This window comes from Drosophila rhopaloa, unplaced genomic scaffold (genome assembly GCF_018152115.1).
Source record: "Drosophila rhopaloa isolate 14029-0021.01 unplaced genomic scaffold, ASM1815211v1 contig_198, whole genome shotgun sequence".
NCBI lineage: Eukaryota > Metazoa > Arthropoda > Insecta > Diptera > Drosophilidae > Drosophila > Drosophila rhopaloa.
In genome coordinates, this window is record NW_025335081.1 from 74,926 (window position 1) to 95,603 (window position 20,678).

The following is a 20,678-nucleotide window of genomic DNA, read 5'->3' on the forward strand; positions in this document are numbered from 1 at the left end:
GAACTGGACCTTACAATGGTTTAAGTAACTATTATAACACTGAGCATTAAGCACGGTAAATCTTGACCGAGCACTTAGATATCTAGTAAAAACAGATTGAGAACCGGTATTTTTATATTTCCTAAAAAGTCTGGACTTTACATTTCTTAAGTGTGTCAACTCTTTGCTAAACCAAGGTGATTTATTGGAAGTTGACGGATAGTACCACGGAACACAGGAATTAAAAATGAGTTTATTGCAGTATAAAAACATTAACTGCATCGGACATATTATTGCATAAGTAAAGATCAGACCAATTAAAGCCAGAAATAAAATTATTAAGCCTCAGAAAGACTGCCTTGCGAAAACAATGTATTCGTTTGGATTTTTCTGATTTTTCTTCTATAACTCTACCCGTATCAAATGAAAGTTCGATTGTTGGGTGATATGGATCTTCAGGTTGCGTGAGTGGTGCTACTCTGGACAGAAACACACCTTCAGGATTCGATACAAAACACAAATCAAGTAGGCGACCTAATGAATTTCGAACATGGTTTACTTGAGATAGAGATATGTCAAGCAGGCCATCAATAAAATCATGTTGTGCTATAGGTAGTAAGACATTCGATCCATCCTCAGTGGACCAAGTAACTCCAGGTATATTAAAATCACCTAGAACTATCAACTGATCCCTATCGGAAAGATTATTTGCAACGGACTTAATAACGGATAGGTGATCTAAATAATCAGGAAGTTCAGACAACGGCGGAATATAAGAGCAAGTTATGTATATAAAGTTACCAGGAAGCGATAACTTTACACAAATAAATTCAATGGTATTGAATTCATCTCCTTCATAACTCCTCAGACGGGAAGTTTGAATCAACTCTAATTAAGACTCCACCTCCCCGTCTAGAGGGACGGTCATACCTATATATTGTGTACTTACCTGGAAAAACTTCGGAGCTAAAGATCTCCGGCTTTAACCAGGTTTCTGTGAACACAATAATATGAGATGCAGGAAAGGCTATCAGAATACAATTTAGTGAGTTTGCTACGCAAACCTCTTGCATTCTGATAGGAAAGGGAGGTTAGAAGTTAGTTTTTTGAAATTGGTACACTGGTTTGGCCTCGACTAGGAAGTTTTACTCCTACGGGCCCCCTCTTCTTTATCTTAGCCTCGAACTCTTTTACAACCATATTATCCGGCCAAAAGTCGCCCGAGCATATGGCTTCAAAAAGCTCTTTAGGGACAGTTATCTTGAAAGATGAAATGTCTCTAGCATAAGAAAACTTAAACTTTTCCACCTTTACACTATTACAATCGGCTTTAGTTTTGTCTTGTATATAAGACAATACATCAGAAGATGTTTGATCAGGGGAAAGCCGAGAAACGAAAATTTGTTTCTTTAGTGGAACCACTAAAAGGGATTTTGGTGGAGCAGACATTGTTTCTGCAAAACCAACTTGAGCCGGTTATCCGGACTCAGTAGTCCCTTGTGGTGGTGATACTACATTCTGAGAGATAGGTGGATCCACTAATTGTGAAACCACTACGGACAAATCGGAATTCTTAGAAGTCCCTGGTTGCATGCATTCTGTAACGGATTGTTCGGATACCGAATCTTTTTTAGCTGCTGATCTTAGCAACATTTGAGGGTTTGCTGAAATCAGCTGCTTATCCGCCGGAATGCTCTGTTGTTCTTTTGATTTCGGTTGCGGGGTGTTCCCCTTTTGCTCCTTACCACCAGCGGCCTTTTTGCGCTTAGGGGACTCTTCTAATAGCTTACGACTATTAAACTGCGAGTCCAGCGCAGAGAGGAGATCATCAGCTCGGCGAAAACTATCTCTAGCCACTCCGAAACAGCTAATCAGTCCCATCAGGCCGCCTTTAGTTTGGCGCATGAACGATTTCATCTCGTTCGCAACCTCGACACAAGCGTCACAACATAACTGCAAATTGGGCCCCTTTGAAAGGTCCTTTTGTCCGGCCAGTAAAACCGGCGCACTTGGTGTGCACCATATTTTCACACAGCCAGCAAGTCATATTAGACTGGTCAGCCCTGATTACGAGGCTGCATTTTTTGCAGAAGCAGACTAAATTTTTATTATTCATTTTATTTATTTACCACTGTACCAAGAAAGCGAAATTGAAATTTATAAGCGAGCAGTTATAAGTACCGCAAGAGCGCAGAAACTGCACGCTTAGAACTTTCAAAAGCAAAGAGAGCAAGAGAGCGGGAGCGTAAATAAGTTAAAGTGCATGCACAAAAGAGAAACAGCGTGGATATAAATAGGATAGAAAACACAGATAAGAATTACGAAAAACTAAAACAATTTATTAGTATCAATACAAAGTGCACTCGCGAAGCGAACGGAGTTTAAATTTATGTTTAAATAACCGAAAGAAAATTTAATGTTGTTTTTATAAAACCCACCGATGGGAATAAACGAAAACAAAATACAAAATTCGAAGCGCAGAAAAAAAACACGACCGTTCACTTTGAAAGTCAAAGACGATATAAAAAACAAGGTTTTGAAGCTTTTGACACCCGCTTCCCACAGGCCTCCCATATGGGGTGCCCCCGGAGGAATGAATTGCCAGTTGAGCTGCTGATGACTATACGCATCAGTCACAGACTCTTTTACGGCTTGTAGAAAATCTCGGGAGAGCAGGGTGGCAGCGCCGACAAAGGTTTTCCCATTGTCGGACTGCACTTGACGGGGACAACCTCTTCTGGATACGAACCGAGCGAAAGCGGCGAGAAATTTCTCGGTCGTCAGATCGGATGTAGGCTCTAGATGGATGGCCTTTGTAGAGAAACACACGAAAACCAACACATACCCTTTTGTAATTAGGCAAGCTCTGCCTGTGTAATTTTTTATGTCGAAAGGGCCGGCGTAGTCCATCCCTGTGTACGTGAATGGCCGGGAAAAAGAGACTCGCTCTTTCGGAAAACTTCCCATCATCTGAACTTGCAATCGCTTCTTATGGATAACGCAGACCTTGCAGGAGTTAATAACGGCCTTTACCAAGTTCTTTATTTTCGGAACCCAATATCTTGACCGGGTGAGACGTACGACTAACTGGTTACCTCCATGCAACGTTATGAGATGCGTAAAGTTTACCAGTAGTCGAGAGAGTGTACATTCGTACGGGAGGATTATAGGATGTCGTTCATCATATCGCAAATTTTCGGAGGCCGTTATTCGGCCGCACGCCCTTATAAGCCCTTTCTCATCTAGAAAAGGGTTCAAGGAGAGGATGGAACTTGCCGCGGACACAGGACGCTTTTGACTCAAGCAGCGATATTCGTTAGCAAAATATCTGCGCTGAGTGCTAATGACCATGAGCCGTTCAGCGACGACAAGTTCTTGGGCTTCTAGATGGACTTCCGGAATCGGCGACTGTTTCCTACATCGCTGGACAAAACGGTGGACATACGCAAGGACCCGTAAAGCTCTATTTAACTTGGAAAAGCGATCAAGGATGTCCTCTGTCGGACTGGACGCAACATGGGCCTTGACAGGACGCCTTTCCACTTCGGTCACCTGTAAATCGGTGCTTTGGGAAGGCCACTGATCTCGTGGCTTTTGCAACCAAGTGGGCCCATGCCACCAAAGGGAGTTGTCGACCAGTTCTTGTAATGGCACGCCCCGACTGGCCAAGTCAGCTGGATTGTGTTCGGATTGAACATGCGACCAATTGGCTGCCTCTGTGGACTGGGTGATCTTTGTTACCCGGTTGGCAACGAACGTTGTCCACTGGCATGCTGGTTTGGCTAGCCATGCAAGCACAATCGTGGAATCGGTCCAACAATGGAGTTTCGAGGACAGCATCGGCATATGGGGGAGGATGGATTCGGCCATCTCGGATAGCAATAGAGCTCCACACAGCTCTAGTCTGGGAAGCGACACAGTTTTTACTGGCGCCACGCGCGTCTTGGCCGTGAGAAGATGCACTAGCGTCGTGTGCCCCATCTCGACGCGCACATAGATCGCAGCACCGTACGCCTTTTGAGAGACATCACAGAATCCGTGATGTTCCACTCGGAATTCTGGGCGGAAGGAAACCCATCTGGGAATTCGGACTTGATCTAGGACTGAGTAGCTTTTAAGGAAATCACGCCACTTTTGGCACAGTTCAATTGGAAGTTCATCATCCCACCCTAGATCACGCAGCCAGATCTCCTGCATGAAAATCTTGGCACAGACCACGAAAGGGGCGAGCCAGCCTGCTGGATCAAACAGCTTCGCAATTTGGGAGAGAACATGCCGTTTTGTGAGTGTAGCTTCGGTGGATAGGTCGGGGAGGGCGAAGAAAAACTCATCGGATGTTGCTTTCCAACGGACTCCGAGAGTTTTTGCCGTGCTTTCCGTATCTATTTCGAGGAAATCGGCATTTAAAAGATGATCGGTTCCGATATGAGCCAGAACTTCTTTGTGGTTGGAGGTCCATTTCCTTAATGGAAAACCAGCCGAATCGAGGGCACTCTGCAACTCGCGAATGGTGAGGTGAGCCTCTTCTGCAGAGTCAGCTCCCGAAAGGACATCATCGACATACATGCAATGCATGCACGTCGGTCGCCAGCTGTTGCAGTACCCGAATTGCCAGGAACGGTGCACAATTGACCCCAAACGTAACAGTTTTTAGCTCAAAATCTCGAATGTACCCTTCCCTATCGCGGAATAAGATACGTTGGAACGCTGTCTGCTTCGGATCTACCCAGATCTGCCGGTACATTTTCTCGATGTCAGCACTATACACAAATCGGAAATATCGCCACTTCAGGATCTGGATGGTTAGATCGGACTGTAGGACCGGGCCAGAATGAAGGATATCATTTAAGCTGACCCCATTGTCTGAAGGGCTGGAGGCGTTGAATACCACTCGAAGTTTGGTGGTCGTACTCTCCGGTTTTAACACTGCGTGGTGTGGCAGGTAGTAACATGCTGAATCGTGGATAGGAAGGACTTCTCTCATGTGATTGAGGTCGAGATATTCTTGAATAACTGAGTCGTACTTGGATTTTAACGTACTGTCCCTTTTTAGCCGCTGCTCGTTTCTTAAGAATTGAGCCAGCGCCTGGGATCTGGGATGTCCCAGGGAGCAATTAATGTTCTCAGGATCTCGAAAAGGGAGACTCACGACATACCTGCCGGTTTCGTCTTTTGTGGTGGTCCGAAGAAAATTGTCCTCACAAATCACGTCGGATTCTTTTGCCACTTTTACTGGCAGATCCTCCACCTCCCAGAATTTGGTGAGGAGTTTATCGAGAGACGCTTCATACGTGTGTGCAACTTGCGTGGAAAAGGATGATATTTGATCATGCCTCGGAGCTGGTACTGGTCCTGTTAGAATCCAGCCGAAAATAGTCTCTTGACCGAGAAGCGAGCCACAGATGTTCGCTCGGGTACCGCTTAGTAGAATGGATGGAAGTATATCGGCCCCGATTAGAATATCTATTTGTGCGCTCTCATAGAACTTTGGATCCGCTAGCGGAAGTTCGGGAAGGTCTCGCAGGAAATGTTGCGGAAGCGGATATGAAGGAAGATTTCCGGCTATTTGTGGAAGCACGTAGGCAGTGGTGTTTAACTGCAAGCTAGGCCGGGTTGGAGAACGGATCGTGAATTGACAGATCTTTTTGGTCTCAGCGGAGACCGTTTGATTAAGTCCTGAGACCTGTGCTCGGATAACCTGGAACGGCAGTTTAATCAGGTTGAAAAGGCGCTCAGTGATGAAGGTCGCCTCAGATCCGGAGTCTATTAAGGCTCGCGCTTGGAAATTGGAACCTCGATGGCATATATTAATTATAGCGGTGCCTAGGAGGACTGACCTAGTGCCTGCCGCAAAATAATTCTGAAGCGTTGACTGCGTGCCACTGGCAGCCGAGGGACCGAGAGTATTTGGTCTGGATCTGGGCGTTGGCGTTGGATTTGCGCGAGTTACCGTACAGGCACGGCACGCTGAGCCCCAACGAAACCACCCCGAGCTACCCTAGTATCGACACACATAAACTAAAGTGTTGCAACTTTAGATTTAATTGATATTTAGAACAACGACCGACCAAAGGGCCAGTCGTTGCTCTTGGACCCATTTTTGTCAACACTGCACTTGAGAGGAAACCCCAACTCCTCTCAACCAGGAAATGCGACACCGACTCAGCGGATCGCCACTCGAGGCAGCGACACTCGAACTATACACTTATGTTTATGCACTTTGTATTAGTATGTAAGATATATAAGAACTATGTACTTTTGGCAGCAGCGGTTTCTTGGCCACTGCTGAATATTATAGAAGTCAGTCTTGAATTTGACAAAACTGAAGGAAGTCGAGTTTTATATTTTCCATCCACCGTTCCCGATACAAATAATACTTAAAACTTATAAACACCACCACCAACTCTACGAAGAAGGAATTCATCGTTTTGGTTTTTACCATAACTGGCGCAGCCGACTCCGGACCGAGATGGAAAAGATAGTTTTTCTATTTACGTAAGAAACACTTGCAAAAAAAAATATAAAAGATGTTAAGCTCAGTACAAATTGCTAAAAAACACTTACACAAACACAAACACACTAACACGAGTATTTAATTTGTAATATATTTTTTCCAGTGGTGTAATGTTGAAAGCGAAAATGTTTTTCTGTTTTAAAAATAAAAAGAAGAAGAAAAAAAAAGAAAATTTAAAAGTGCAATTAAACTCAGAAAATTAAAATAAATAAAAAAAAAAATAGAAAAAGGAAATAGTGAAATTAAAAGTAGTAAAATAGTGACAAAAAATAGAAGTGAGAAAAAAAAAGAAAATTTCTAAAATTCCATGACGTGTTCTTCAGAAAAATTTTTCCCAGTGGTACTAAATTTTTGCTAGAGCTTGGGCCAATATTTACTTTTAACAAATAATTCTCTTGTGCGCAAAGAACATAAAAAATAAAAGATTAATGAAGAATAATAATTTATGAAATAAACTCTATGTGTATAGTAAAATAATACTGAAATTCCATGTCGTGTTTTTCAGAATTATACATGGCCTTATACTCACTGCAAAAATTCAGCCACAGCCTTTTTTTAACAAAAAAAATTAATATCTGCAAAAAGAATAAAAAAGAAGGATAAGAAGAAGGAATAAGGACAGTAGTTAAAAGTGATCATGAAATTCCATGGCGGTTTTTCTGATCTAGTGGCCGAAAGTTCATGGCGAATGTCGGTATCACAGCTTTATAAATTACTGTTGCCTAATTAAAAAACAAAAAAAAAAAAAAGAATTACAAAGTCTAAATAAAAGGAAAAAAAGAAAAAAATTAATCTGCAAAAAAGAAAAAGAAAGAATAAAAATTTTTTTTAGGAAGAAATAAATAAGGACAGTGTTTAAAAGTTATCATGAAATCCCATGGCGTGTTTTTCTGATTAGTGTCCGAAAATTCATGGCGAATGTCGGTATTACAGCTTCACAAAATACTGTTGCTTAATATATTTTCTGCAAGGAGTTACAGACCAATTTATTTTTCTGAGTTGAATATACTAAAAATTTTTATATCCACAGGTAATAAACAATCGCCTGTTGAAATACCTGGAAAAGGTCACTAATAAACAAATTTAACCAACGCCACAGGACGTACATATATTACACTTATACTCTCCGCTGGAATATGCACAACACCATAATCTAAAGATCACTTAAGTATAAAAATTCGAATTAAGTATTATCGCAATTAAGACTCAAACACCAAGAATTACACATAAGCATTCCCTCCGAAATACCTTAAATATTACACACATTGAGCTAAAAATAAATTTAATGCCTAATATCGCCAAAGTAAAAAAGCTTCTCCCTAGTACCAAAGTCACGACTAGAAGTAGCAATAAAACACCCTTAAACAACGATCAAGAAGGACCTTCTAATTCATTAATTATACAATCAATAACAACACCCTCTACAAACATGAATTCAAGCAATAGCTCCTCTACACCTGTCCCTAATTCAATCACTAGCCCTACCGAATTATTTAACTCTATGAGAATCCCTGATGTTATCCGCTTTATGCCTTCTTACGACGGGGAACCATATATATTACACGAATTTTTAAACAACGTTGAGGAAGTTATGTTAATGATAAGGGGTACTGATCAGACACCCTATGGTCAGATGTTAATGAGGGCAATTCGCCAAAAAATACAGGGGAAAGCCAATGAGGCAGTTATAGCATCCGGAGCAGGTCTTAATTGGGACGAGATAAAGGCAGCCTTATTAGTACATTGCCAGGATAAAAGGGACGAAGATACACTAATGGCGGAATTATACAATCTACCGCAAAAACAATATTCAGTTCAGAAATTATACGAACAAGTTACAAAGAGTAGGTTGGCTCTATTTAGACTCATAGAAACAGAAGAAATGGAGCAAATCGCAGTAAGAGTAAGGAAAAGGGTCGCGTCCCAATCTACGTTAACCGCATTCCTAACGGGCTTAAGGGGAACCTTAGGAAGTACTGTTAGGGCTATGAGACCTGAAACTTTGGAGGACGCCTATGGCGTGGCAATTAAGGAAAGAAACATTTATTGGGCAGAAAATAATTCATATACACCGCAGAATAGGACACAGACTAGACAGGTAGATCGTTTCAGGCAATACCCCAACCAATATCAGAATAACCAGAATAGGGACGTTAATCGCTATAATAGATATAATCGTACTGAAAGGACGGAGTACACTCCAAAGAATTCTGGTAATAATCACACCAATAAATACCCCGCGCTAATGCCAAATGATAACAATCCTAGCACTTCAAACTATGCCAAAAAAAATTACGGCAACAATAAGTTTAATTCAAATCAACAAGGAATGTTTAACATAGAAAATAAGAACAAGGAAGAAGACAAGTCTAAGGCAGAACACAACTTTGATGAAAGCGCAAATTTTCGGTGCGAAGCCTCGCAATACAGACAGGGTTCTTGAGTAAATTCAAATTAGATGCAAACCTACCATACATAGAACTACACTACCATAGACCAAGTCCCTTAAAAATATTAATAGACACTGGGGCCGAAGGATCATTCATAGACCCGAACATAGTAAAGACTCAAGACAAAATTACCCTCAAGAATCAAATTTCAATTTCCACAGCTTTACACGAGCACAAGGTATCACAAATGGCGATACTACCAATTTTTAAAAGTAAGAACGACGATAGAGAATTCCCATTCTTATTATTCAAATTTCACATTTTTTTTGATGGATTAATAGGAATGAATATACTTAATCAGATCAATGCGATTATTGACATTCCGAGGCACACTTTGTTCACACCAAACCATAATTATCCCCTACTCTTAAAACCTAACCATTTCTCTACAATTCAAGAAGTAAGGGAAGAATCAAAGACCCTCGTTAAGGTTCCTGTCGATATTAAAGACGGCCCTTTTATTTGTGGAAATATAAATTTGGGGGACAATTTTTTTATATCTGGCGGGATTTGATGCCCATAACAACTATAGCATCCTCGAAATAAATAACTTCTCTTCTAAACCAAAAAAAATTTTTTCCAGTATTTCTAGTATCAAAGAAACTGGACGCAACAAACACAAAAAAGTGGAGAATGGTAGTAGACTTTCGAAAGTTAAATGAAAAAACAATCAAGGATAGATATCCTATGCCAAACATTGACGAGGTTCTAGACAAAATAGGACGAGCCAGATATTTCACAGCACTAGACTTGGCCAGTGGTTATCACCAGATAGAGATGGAAACTAAAGACACATAACATAATTTTTTCAGCATCTCTACAAGAACATATTATTGACTTAAGTGCAGTCTTTCAAAGACTCAAAAAACTAGCAAACTTAAACAAGGAGATAGAATATTTAGGACATATCGTTACCGAAAATGGTATCAAGCCGAACCCAAAAAAGATCGAGGCAATCAAAACATTCCCAATTCCAACTACGAGGAAAGAAATAAAGTCTTTCTTGGGATTATTGGGTTATTATAGAAAATTTATTAGGGATTTTGCAAAAATTACTAAACCCATGACACTACAATTAAAAGGCAAGGCGACAGTACAAGTCACGGAAGAGTTTAAAAACTCATTCGAAGTATGCAAAACATTGCTATGTAACGACCCTATATTAAAGTACCCAGATTTTAAAAAACCCTTTATTCTAACAACAGATGCCAGCAATGTGGCAATAGGCGCAGTACTATCACAAGGTAACGTCGGATCAGATAGACCAGTATCTTTTGCTAGTAGGACTTTAAATGACAGAGAAACCAACTATTCTACAGTGGAAAAGGAAATGTTAGCAATTATTTGGGCAACCAAATACTTTCGTCCTTATTTATTCGGACAAAAATTCCAGATAGTAACAGATCACAGACCCCTAACATGGTTAATGAATTTTAAAGAGCCTAATTCAAAACTAGTACGTTGGAAACTTCAACTACTAGAATAAGGGTTCACAAAACGTAGTAGCAGATGCATTAAGTCGCATCACGGTTGACACTAACTGTATTTCTAACCAGCAGCTACCAAGTAATACTACAACCATACTTTTGTCCGAGAAACCATTAAACGAATTTAACTCACAATACATCTTTGAAGTTGGTAGGGAAAGTAAAGTTAAAAGCTGCATTTTATTCAAAAATAAATTGAGGCAGACCATTTCGGAACCAATTTTCGATTCAGAGAGAGTAGCTCAGATTCTAAAAGAGCGTTTAAAACGAAATAAATTACATGCAATTATGGCTAATGACCAGATATTCGAGTTTATAAATATTGCTTATGAAAAATATTTCAAGAATAACAATAACTATAAACTAATTAGATGCAAATCTTTATTAACAGACATAACCAATAAAGCTGAACAAGAAATGGCCATTAACGAATACCACATTAAGAACAACCATCGTGGTATTGAGGAAACTCTTAATCATCTTAAAAGAACTCTATACTTCCCTTATATGAAACAAAAGATAACTCAAATAATTAATAATTGCGATATATGTCAAACCTTAAAATACGATAGAAGACCCCCAAAACCATTCTATCAAAGAACCGAAATTCCCGCCTTACCCTTGCAAATAGTACACATCGACATTTACACCATTAACGGACACACTATTTTAACCATAATCGATAAATTCTCTAAATTTGCTTGTGCTTATACAATCCCAAATAGAAGTTGTGTGAACGTAATAAGCTCTTTAAAAAACTATTTTAGTCTCTTTGGTATTCCAAAAAAACTTGTTTATGACCAAGGTACAGAATTTTCCGGCAAGATATTTGTCGACTTCTGTGCACAATACGGCATTATAACTCACGTAACTTCATTCCAACAGTCATCAAGCAATTCCCCGGTAGAAAGACTTCACTCATCTCTAACGGAAATTTACCGAATTATTCTCGAAAACAGAAAAGCCCAAAAACTGGACTGTGTTCATGAGGAAATGTTATATGAAACGCTTACAACTTACAACAACTCTATACATTCCGCTACTAAATTGACACCTTTCGAGTTGTTCTCTGGGAGAACACACATTTTTGATAGGGATATAAAATTCAACACAGAACATGACTTTTTGCAAAAACTAAATGAATTTCAAAATATTTTATACCCAAAAATAAAAAATCAGTTAGAAGAAAATATGAACACCAGAATCGACAAAATGAATAAAAACAGAACAGAACCTTTGCCAGTAGAAACAGATGATATAATATTCAGAAAGGAGAATAGAAGGAATAAAATAACTCCTAGGTTTTCCAAACAGAGAGTTCTTGAAGACAAAGACATTACACTCATTTCCACAAAGAAACAGAAGCTACACAAAGCAAAGATTAAGAAAAATATTAAAAGAAACAAGAAATAATATAATTCCTATTAACCTTCCAGATGCACCACCATCGTGGCCCAAAACTTACTACGTACTTCCATTGGATAACAATAACTCCCTAATTAAAATTAAGTTAGGTCAGGCAAAAATAATACAATCTCACAAAATTTTGACTCATGAAATCGATGTACAAGAATTTATCAATGCGACTATTAACTTCGAAAACAATGTGGAGGAACTTAAGAAAATATCACATTCTGTTGAGGCTATTGGCATATTAGACACAAAAATAAAACAATTAAAGACCAGGATAAATGCCTTATTACCTAAGACCAGACATAGAAGAGGATTAGTTAACGGTTTGGGACACATAATAAAAGTAGTAACTGGGAACTTAGATGAGACAGATGGTCAAAAATTCGAAAACAATTTCAAAGCGTTGGCGGATAATGAGAGAGAACTCATGAATAAGGCGAACAGGCAAACGATTTTTAATAACGACGTTAAAACTAGATTCGAAAATATAACAAATCACATTAATAAAGAACAACAAATTATTAATAATTTTATAAATAATTACAAGAACACTATTTACAAAACAATTAACACAGAAAACAAATTTATACACGTTTTACAATATATCACTAGAATAAGTATGAATATCGATGTTCTATCCAACTATGTTATTAATATTGAACAAAGCATGTTGCTTTCAAAATTAAAAATTGTACCTACCTTTATAATTTCTCAGGAAGAAATGAATATAATAAGAAATGAAATAGATGACGTCGATATTAGAGAAATGTCAGATGACAACATCTTCAAATTACTAGAATTAGAGACTTTCATGATAGGCATCAAGATCACCTTTAAAATTAAAATACCAACATTTAACAAACTCCATTACGAATTCCTACACATTATTCCATTACCCATAGATCAAACTAAATTTATAATAATTCCCAATTATATTGCATTTCACAATTCAAATAATATTAAATACTTTAATAATAGATGCACTAACATTGAACACTTATACATTTGCAATGAGTTAGAATCTACTGCTAGCGATTTTAAGTCGGACTGTCTCAGCGGCATTCTCTCCCTGGAAACGGCATCCTGCAAAACGAAAGATGTGGGTAAAATAGAAACCATTTCTGAAGTCGAACCAGCTCATGTCTTCATATTTAACACGGTCAATACAACCATTGAATCGAACTGCTCTAAAAAATTTTTTATATCCGGATCAGCCTTGTTGACTTTTGATAATTGTTCAGTCAGCATCAATGGTATCCCATATGATAAAGAAATATCAACATTTCAGAACAAGTTGGAAATATCAATGACCAACATACGGAAAATAAATATCACAGACAACATCGAGGACATAAGTCTACATAAACTAAATCTAAAGACTATTGATGACCAAAATTCCATATTATACTTAAAGAAGATTACAACGACTAATTTTGGAACATTATATTTACTGCTGATCATTGGAGGAATTATCATATTTATAGTGATTACCCGAAATAAGAAGATCGTCTACACCCCATCATTACCCGAGACAAGTTTCGTGATGTCCACCCCTTCGTTCTGGCCATCACTTCAATCCAGGGGGGGAGGAGTTACCGTACAGGCACGGCACGCTGAGCCCCCAACGAAACCACCCCGAGCTACCCTAGTATCGACACACATAAACTAAAGTGTTGCAACTTTAGATTTAATTGATATTTAGAACAACGACCGACCAAAGGGCCAGTCGTTGCTCTTGGACCCATTTTTGTCAACACTGCACTTGAGAGGAAACCCCAACTCCTCTCAACCAGGAAATGCGACACCGACTCAGCGGATCGCCACTCGAGGCAGCGACACTCGAACTATACACTTATGTTTATGCACTTTGTATTAGTATGTAAGATATATAAGAACTATGTACTTTTGGCAGCAGCGGTTTCTTGGCCACTGCTGAATATTATAGAAGTCAGTCTTGAATTTGACAAAACTGAAGGAAGTCGAGTTTTATATTTTCCATCCACCGTTCCCGATACAAATAATACTTAAAACTTATAAACACCACCACCAACTCTACGAAGAAGGAATTCATCGTTTTGGTTTTTACCATAACTCGCGCGCTGGGGATGGGCTGCCTCGGTGTAGGAGCGTGTGATGGCGGCCGCGGCACGTGAAGCAGTTATGTGCGCTTTCGCAGTCGCGCAACTGATGTGTCCGCGCAAAGCAGTTTAAACACAGCTGTTTTCTTTTTATATATGCGATGCGTTGGTCGACCGTCATCTGGAGAAATTTGGCGCATGTGCGTACAGGATGGTTCTCTCTATTACAGAGATCGCACCCTCTAAGTTGCCTAGGTGCTACCCTTGTCTCGTATGAATTTATTCTTCGAGACGCCGAGTTGGAAGTGGATGCCCTGGGCTGGGTCTGACTAGAACCTGATGGTCGAACATCATCTATGGCTTCTAGTGTCCTGTGACGCTCCGTTAGGAAAACGTTCAGCTCGTGCCACGTAGGGATCTCGGCTTTGTTATGGAGGGACTGCTCCCATAGGGAAAGCGTAAGCTTTGGGAGTTTGGACGAGCACATATATACCAAGAGGCAATCCCAAGTTTCGACCTGAATACCGGACATTTCTAGTGCAGTAAGGCAACCCTGGATGGTACTTTGAAGTTCTTTCAAAGCTGACCCAGACTCCTGTGTGACGGACGGTACATTGAAAAGTATCTTTAATTGACTGTTTACTAACAATCGCTTGTTTTCGAAACGCTCAGTGAGGTTATCCCACGCTGATCGAAAGCCATCATTAGTAAGGGGTGAATTTGAAACTATATTGTGAGCGTCGCCACTCTTTTTAGCATTAAGGTGAAATAATTTTTCGACAGGAGTGAGTCTGGGATTGTTGATATAAATTGCCGTGAATAGATCCCTAAAGGTTGGCCAACGAAGATAGTCGCCGGTAAAAACTTCGGTATCGCACGGCGGAAGCCGGCAGCCTGACGGAATGTATGTCTGAAAAGGATCAGCTGGCGTTGGGGAAGGTTGCGGAAGTTGCGGAGTTTGCGCTATCATGTCTGCTATCTGGGCACCGCACCTTTCGTACGCGCTGTAGCAATACCCGTACTTAGCCTTGAGGACTGGCAAGCTGTCAGCTGCACCTTCTCCGGCTGCTACAAGGCATGCGGTACAGGCATCGTATTCTTTTTTGATGCGGATCCATACCTCTCGGATTTTGTCTCGGCGAATATTGAGGACGGATAACGTAGGAGGGACCGCCGAGGGAATATTTATCCGCGATTCCAATTCGGACAGTCGATCCGAGACTTCAATAAACTGGCTCATAGCGAGGTCGGCAGCCGTTGCAACCATTTTTGTGCTGGCTCGCGTGGTTCTTTCGATGGAAGAAGGAGCCTTTTTGGGAGGTGGCGTCTTGACCTTTTTAGGTGTGGGCGTCCTTACCGTGATTTTTGGTATTTTCGGTGATGGAACAGGGGATAGTTTGTTGGAACTTTCCCCGGACATACCAAACTAGGACTGTTGTTAGGATGGAATGTGCGCGCTGATATTTCGGACAAAAATCAGCGAAACAATTACGGACCCACTTATGGACCGGTGGAAATAGGGTATCGACAATAGTCGATATGCGTGGCTGAATTATGGTTAAAATATTCCCCAGGCTTTTGGTGGAACGATGGAGCAAGAATGGAAAAAATACCAAAAAAATACCACAAAATAAAAATACTGAAAAATACTGTATTTGATGAGGTATTTGTCGTTTAGTATTTTATAGGGGGTAGGTGGCCGAATTAGGATGGGATTGGATGTCCCCGGCAGTGTTTGGAGTTTATTGGTTTTGTTTTTCTTTATTTTAAAAATATTCGGAGACAAAAAAAACAAACGGGTGGTATTTTTTTCGAATTTTTCTTTTTTATCCCCAAAAGAAAAAATTGAGTATCGATATATATGAAGATTTACCAAGCTCAATAAATAAGAAAAAAAATACTGGAAAGGGCGTTTTTTTTTTTTTTTTTTGGAAAAAAAATGTGAAACCGAAGAAACAAATTAATAAAATCAATAAATTAATAAATTAATTCCACTAGTTTCGCGATGGCGACAGTATTTTATATTTCTCCCCCTTTTTTTTTTCTTTTTTGGAACTGGCAGTAATTCTCAGTATTTGTTTAATTTTATTGGAGTTGAACTTGGTGTTTATTAATTTTGTTGGAATTTATTTATGGGATGATTGAAAAACAACTGCCCGAACTTTTGCGGGCTGTGTATTGGTGACGCTGGAATGCGCGGGATTATCGAGCTTTTTGCGGTACTGCAATTCGCGTGTATGTGTAGATGTATGGATGGATAGTGCCCAAAATATGTAAATAAGTAAAACACACTGAGACACAAAAGTTATTTCACGTCGGCTTTAGGAATTTATATATATTGGATGGCCGACGGAAATACTTGAGCTTTCGGAATTGGGGTGTAGTTGTGTAGAAAAATATGTATAAATGTATGTATATATATATGGAATATGTAATATATGTAATATGAATGTAATATATGTAATATGGATGTAATATATGTAATATGGATGTAATATATGTAATCAATATGGCGGAAAATTTTATTGTAAATTTTGCCGGCGGGTATGTGTTGTAAATTTTCGATTTATTGTGGACTGTATTTGGATTTGTAATAATGTAAGCAAATATTGTCACAGCGGATGTACAATAAAAAATTAATATCAAAAAATATTTGTGGGCCGAAATTGGCGGAACACTTACTTTTTTGTTCCACTTTTTTGTGGAAAATTAATTTGAACTCAATTTTTAAATTGATTTATTTTTTCACTGTTCACTGAATTTTTTTTTTTTTAATTAATTTTTTTTTTTACTGTACGCTTGACTTTTTATTTGCACACTTTAATTTGGATTTCTACTTTTTATTTTTCTTCGATTTGATGTTGGATGTATATTTAGTGGATGTACGGCCAAATGCGAATATGAAACTTGTACATCAATATGCACACGAAAAGGGATTAGAAAATAGGCAATATGGCCGCACGTTAAAAGAGAACGAAGAAATAAAAGACGGAATTGGAATTGTAATTTACTAACTGCCGTCGTCGGATTAAATCGGACTTGGATTTTAGACAAATCGTACAGAAAGTCAAACGAATTATGTTCTTCGAATGGCTGACTGTCGATCGGCAGTTAATACAAAAATTAATTAATTGGCACTTATCCGGCTCGAAGGACCAAAAATGAAGAGATGGGGCGTCGCGGGTGTTTGTCGATGGAAGGCAGCTTCGTCGGGCGTTGCGGCTGTTGAACGTAGCCGGGTGGCAAGCTGTGAAATAGATTGATAAAACACTCGACGATCGCGAGAAAGGAACAAAAAGACTCGGTGAACTTTTTTCGTGTTATAGCGCGGACCGGCCGGGCGATGTATTTCACTATTGAGACAATGAAAGACTAACTTAAACCTAATTGAGCGCTGCGTTTCAAAGCGCAGTGGAGAGATTCCGGGAGCGGGAAGGCGGGAGAGCCTGGAATCGCAAGCGTCCAGTGCGGGAGAGCGGGAGAGCCTGGAGTCGCGAGCATCCAGTGCGGGCGAGTGGGCATTCGCTACGAGGATAGCGCGGGCAGTTTAAAAGAGGGGAGAGCGGCGTAAGCAGTTATCAATGCAATTTTAATTTGCGCACAAATATGTATACTTGTTTGTAAATTGGAATTTGTTGTTTTCAAATTTCTTGTTTTGAATGAAACGAAAACCTTTGTACACACAGTAAAAGATTGGCATCCAATACAAAAACAGCAAAGTAACGTATTATTTTCAGATTCCACATTTGATCGATAAACGGGTATAATAAATCATTTTATTTGTATTTAAGCACATTATCTACTTTCGAATAGAAACATACACACACATTGTATGTATGTTCATGTATTGTACATATAAGCAAATCAAAACATATCCAAATATACATATGTACATACGTATTTGGTCAAAAGTTCGAATCTTAAGATTAATATTTAACTTGGAAACATTTTGGCTTTGCTTACAGAATTTGTAGTAATTTTCTATTTTCTTCCATGGTGGAAATTAAATAAGGCTCTTACTTCTGCTACAAAATGAAAAATAAAACCTAAGCATTTGATCCACAGGACTGACTATTAAATTTTTAAAATCCTAAACAAATTTAGGTTTTCGGGTCTAAGTCCGGATAAATTTACAGGTCAACAGGTAAGTATATAAATTTAGTAATGTGCACATTTATTTAACATTCATAATTTTCAGCCACTTCTAGGCTAGGCACCGGCAGTAAGCCAGTGGCGAGTCACCGGAGGACAATTTGGGACCCTTATAAAGGGATGTGGCGGTCCGGTAACCGGTATTACGCCGTGCCTAGGCCACTGCAGACCGTGATGTCCGAGATGCCGCGTGGTAGGGCAGTCGCGTCGTGGTCGCGACGTTGTGCTGCTCGGATTATATGGGCCGGAACGGACTCACCGAGGTAAATTTGAATTTTTTTGTGGTTAAATAACCTAACTGTCTGCGGCGGTGTTGGTTGATGGTGATGGCCGTTACTGTGCCTGTGGCTGTTGCTGTTGCTACTGTTGCTACTGTTGCTACTGCTGCTGCTGCCGCCGCCTTTTGCTGATGCTGCTACTGGTGGCGGAGTACTCCACGAGGGCTGCTGCCCTTCCTCCGAGGAAAAAAAAACTTCGAAAAACGACGAAAAACAAAGAAAACTGCCGGGGCCCTATGTACTAGGGTCCCCGGTGCACCTAAAATGAATAAATATCTACTTAATTTCCACACGACACCAGCACTTTTCGCACCCTTACTTTTTTTTTGTATCATGACCCAAAAGTGGGTCAATGGACGAATCCAAGGCCATCCTAGCCATACCCAGAGCGAACCGGGCTAGTTTAATGCCCTCTTCCCACAGAGCTCCATCCACCATCCACCATCCGTTGAACGGATGGTCCATAAGGTTTTGCCGTTCCGAAAATTCCCAGTTAATTCCCCATCCGAATTTGACGGAGTTTTTTATGCGATAGTTAGGCGATGTTTTTTTGGTGCAACTCTGAGTTCTTCTTCTTGATAGTGGAAATTGGAACATTCACTACGAAAATGTAAACAATAATGACAGGGAACTTTTGAAAATGGAAGGTGCCGAAGCAACAGGTATGAGCAACAAATTATTTTTATAATTGTAATAATTCATTGTTTTTCATTTCACAGTCGATAATACGCGTACCGCCGGTGGCAAGTTGAGGTGGACGGTGCAGATGGAGCTCCTGCTAATTGATATTTGGCAGGAGAACATTGATCAGTTGCGGGGAGTCAGAAAAAATGTCCATGTATACATGGAGATGGCCCAGTCCCTTATGGAAGCCGGATTTGATGTGTCATACAAGGATGTCCGGACCAAAATCGAAAATATGACAAAGAAGTACAAGTAATTATAGGCGAGCAACAATGTATGGCAATCCATTCCCCGGTATTATTCTTTCCAGGCAGGAAAAAAATAAAATCGGGCCAAGCGGTGGGGCTCCTTCCGTTTGGCAGCACTATGATGTCCTCCACTCCTTCCTAGGGGCATTCCGCATCCACAACACCGAGCAGAACACTGTGGATAACGAGAGTATGTATTCAGACTTATATTTGTGGTTTACAATTAACTAATATGTATTTATTTATTGCAGGTGCCAAAGAATACTTTGTGGAGGTGACATCTGCAGTTCAAGTCAAGCCTCAGGCAGCACTGCCCCTCCTGCAAAGCGAACGAAGGTTGACCACAAGGACGAGCTTTTGGAGATAGCTCAACAAAGGCTGGAGCACCAGGAGGCAGACTGAAATCCTGTCGAGAATGGCAGACAGCCAAGCTCAATTCCAGTCTGATTTGTTAGACCTGTTAAGAAAATCAAAAAATTAAAAAATTCAAATGAAAATAAAATAAATCAAAAAACAAACAAATTGATATTTAATGAACTTTATTCGGAGCCATTCAAATAATATTGGGCAATAGCTGATCTTATTTTTTCGGCAGGCGGGCTAAAATCTGCAGACATATTAGTCCGATTTGGTTGCTCCCTTAGGTCACTTGCAGTCTGTTGCCAAGCATCATTTATAGCGCTGTTGTGCTCATTTAAAATATTGTGCAAAATGCAACAGGCTAAAATGACTGCATTGTTATTTTTGTAATGGCTGTCAAGACCTTTTCCAATAAACCGAAACCTTGCCTTTAAATGGCCAAATGCATTCTCTACAACTTGCCTAGCTTTGGACAAATTGTAATTAAAATATTGCTGTTCCTCGGATGCAGTTGTTGAAAATGGGTACGGCTTCATCAGTGTTTGGGAAAATCGGAAGGCAGAGTCCCCAATAAGCAGCACAGGAACTTGTACGCCACAAATTTCCCTTGATTTTTCCTGAAGGAACGGAGAAGAGGCAAGTTTTCTTGCCAGGCTAGACTTTTGGAAAATAGCCGAGTCGTGGCAGCGCCCAGCAGAGCCGATATTCACATAGGTGAATCTGTATCTGTAATAAATTTAAAATACAATGCGATTATAAGATTTTTGAGCTTTTAAAAGAGGATAGCTTAGCTGTAATCCACGAGTGCGAATAGTACTATTGAGTACCCGCCTTTGTAATTGTGGTGATCGACTGCTTCTGCTGCTAACGGCTTTATTTCGATATGACAACCATCTAAAAATTATATATTGCTATAACCGTGATCTGATTTGATGAAATTATGTCTTACCAATTGCACCTAAACACTGAGGAAATCCAATTTCTTCGAACCCTTTGACGCATTCGTCCACTTTTTCAGGAGTTAAGTAGTCGGGT

The 20,678-nt window shown here is 39.8% G+C and overlaps 1 protein-coding gene and 1 pseudogene across 1 annotated transcript; one reads left to right on the forward strand and one right to left on the reverse strand.

Annotated features, from left to right (window-relative positions):
• Positions 1-2,518: 2,518 nt before the first annotated feature.
• On the reverse strand, positions 2,519-15,049 carry LOC123037681 (annotated as a pseudogene).
• A 3,144-nt stretch (positions 15,050-18,193) lies between these two features.
• Positions 18,194-19,650, forward strand: LOC123037682. Its single transcript, XM_044459368.1, has 4 exons — positions 18,194-18,266; positions 19,071-19,287; positions 19,346-19,473; positions 19,535-19,650. Exons 1-4 carry the CDS (start codon positions 18,194-18,196, stop codon positions 19,648-19,650), a joined length of 534 nt encoding a protein of 177 aa, XP_044315303.1.
• The last annotated feature ends 1,028 nt before the right edge of the window (positions 19,651-20,678 follow it).

Coding starts and splice junctions, on each gene's coding strand:
- LOC123037682 (XM_044459368.1), top strand. CDS start 18,194: ATGTGGCGGTCCGGTAACCGGTATTACGCCGTGCCTAGGCCACTGCAG. Junction 18,267..19,070: donor GATGTCCGAGATGCCGCGTG/GTAGGGCAGTCG, acceptor TTCATTTCACAG/TCGATAATACGCGTACCGCC. Junction 19,474..19,534: donor GAACACTGTGGATAACGAGA/GTATGTATTCAG, acceptor TATTTATTGCAG/GTGCCAAAGAATACTTTGTG.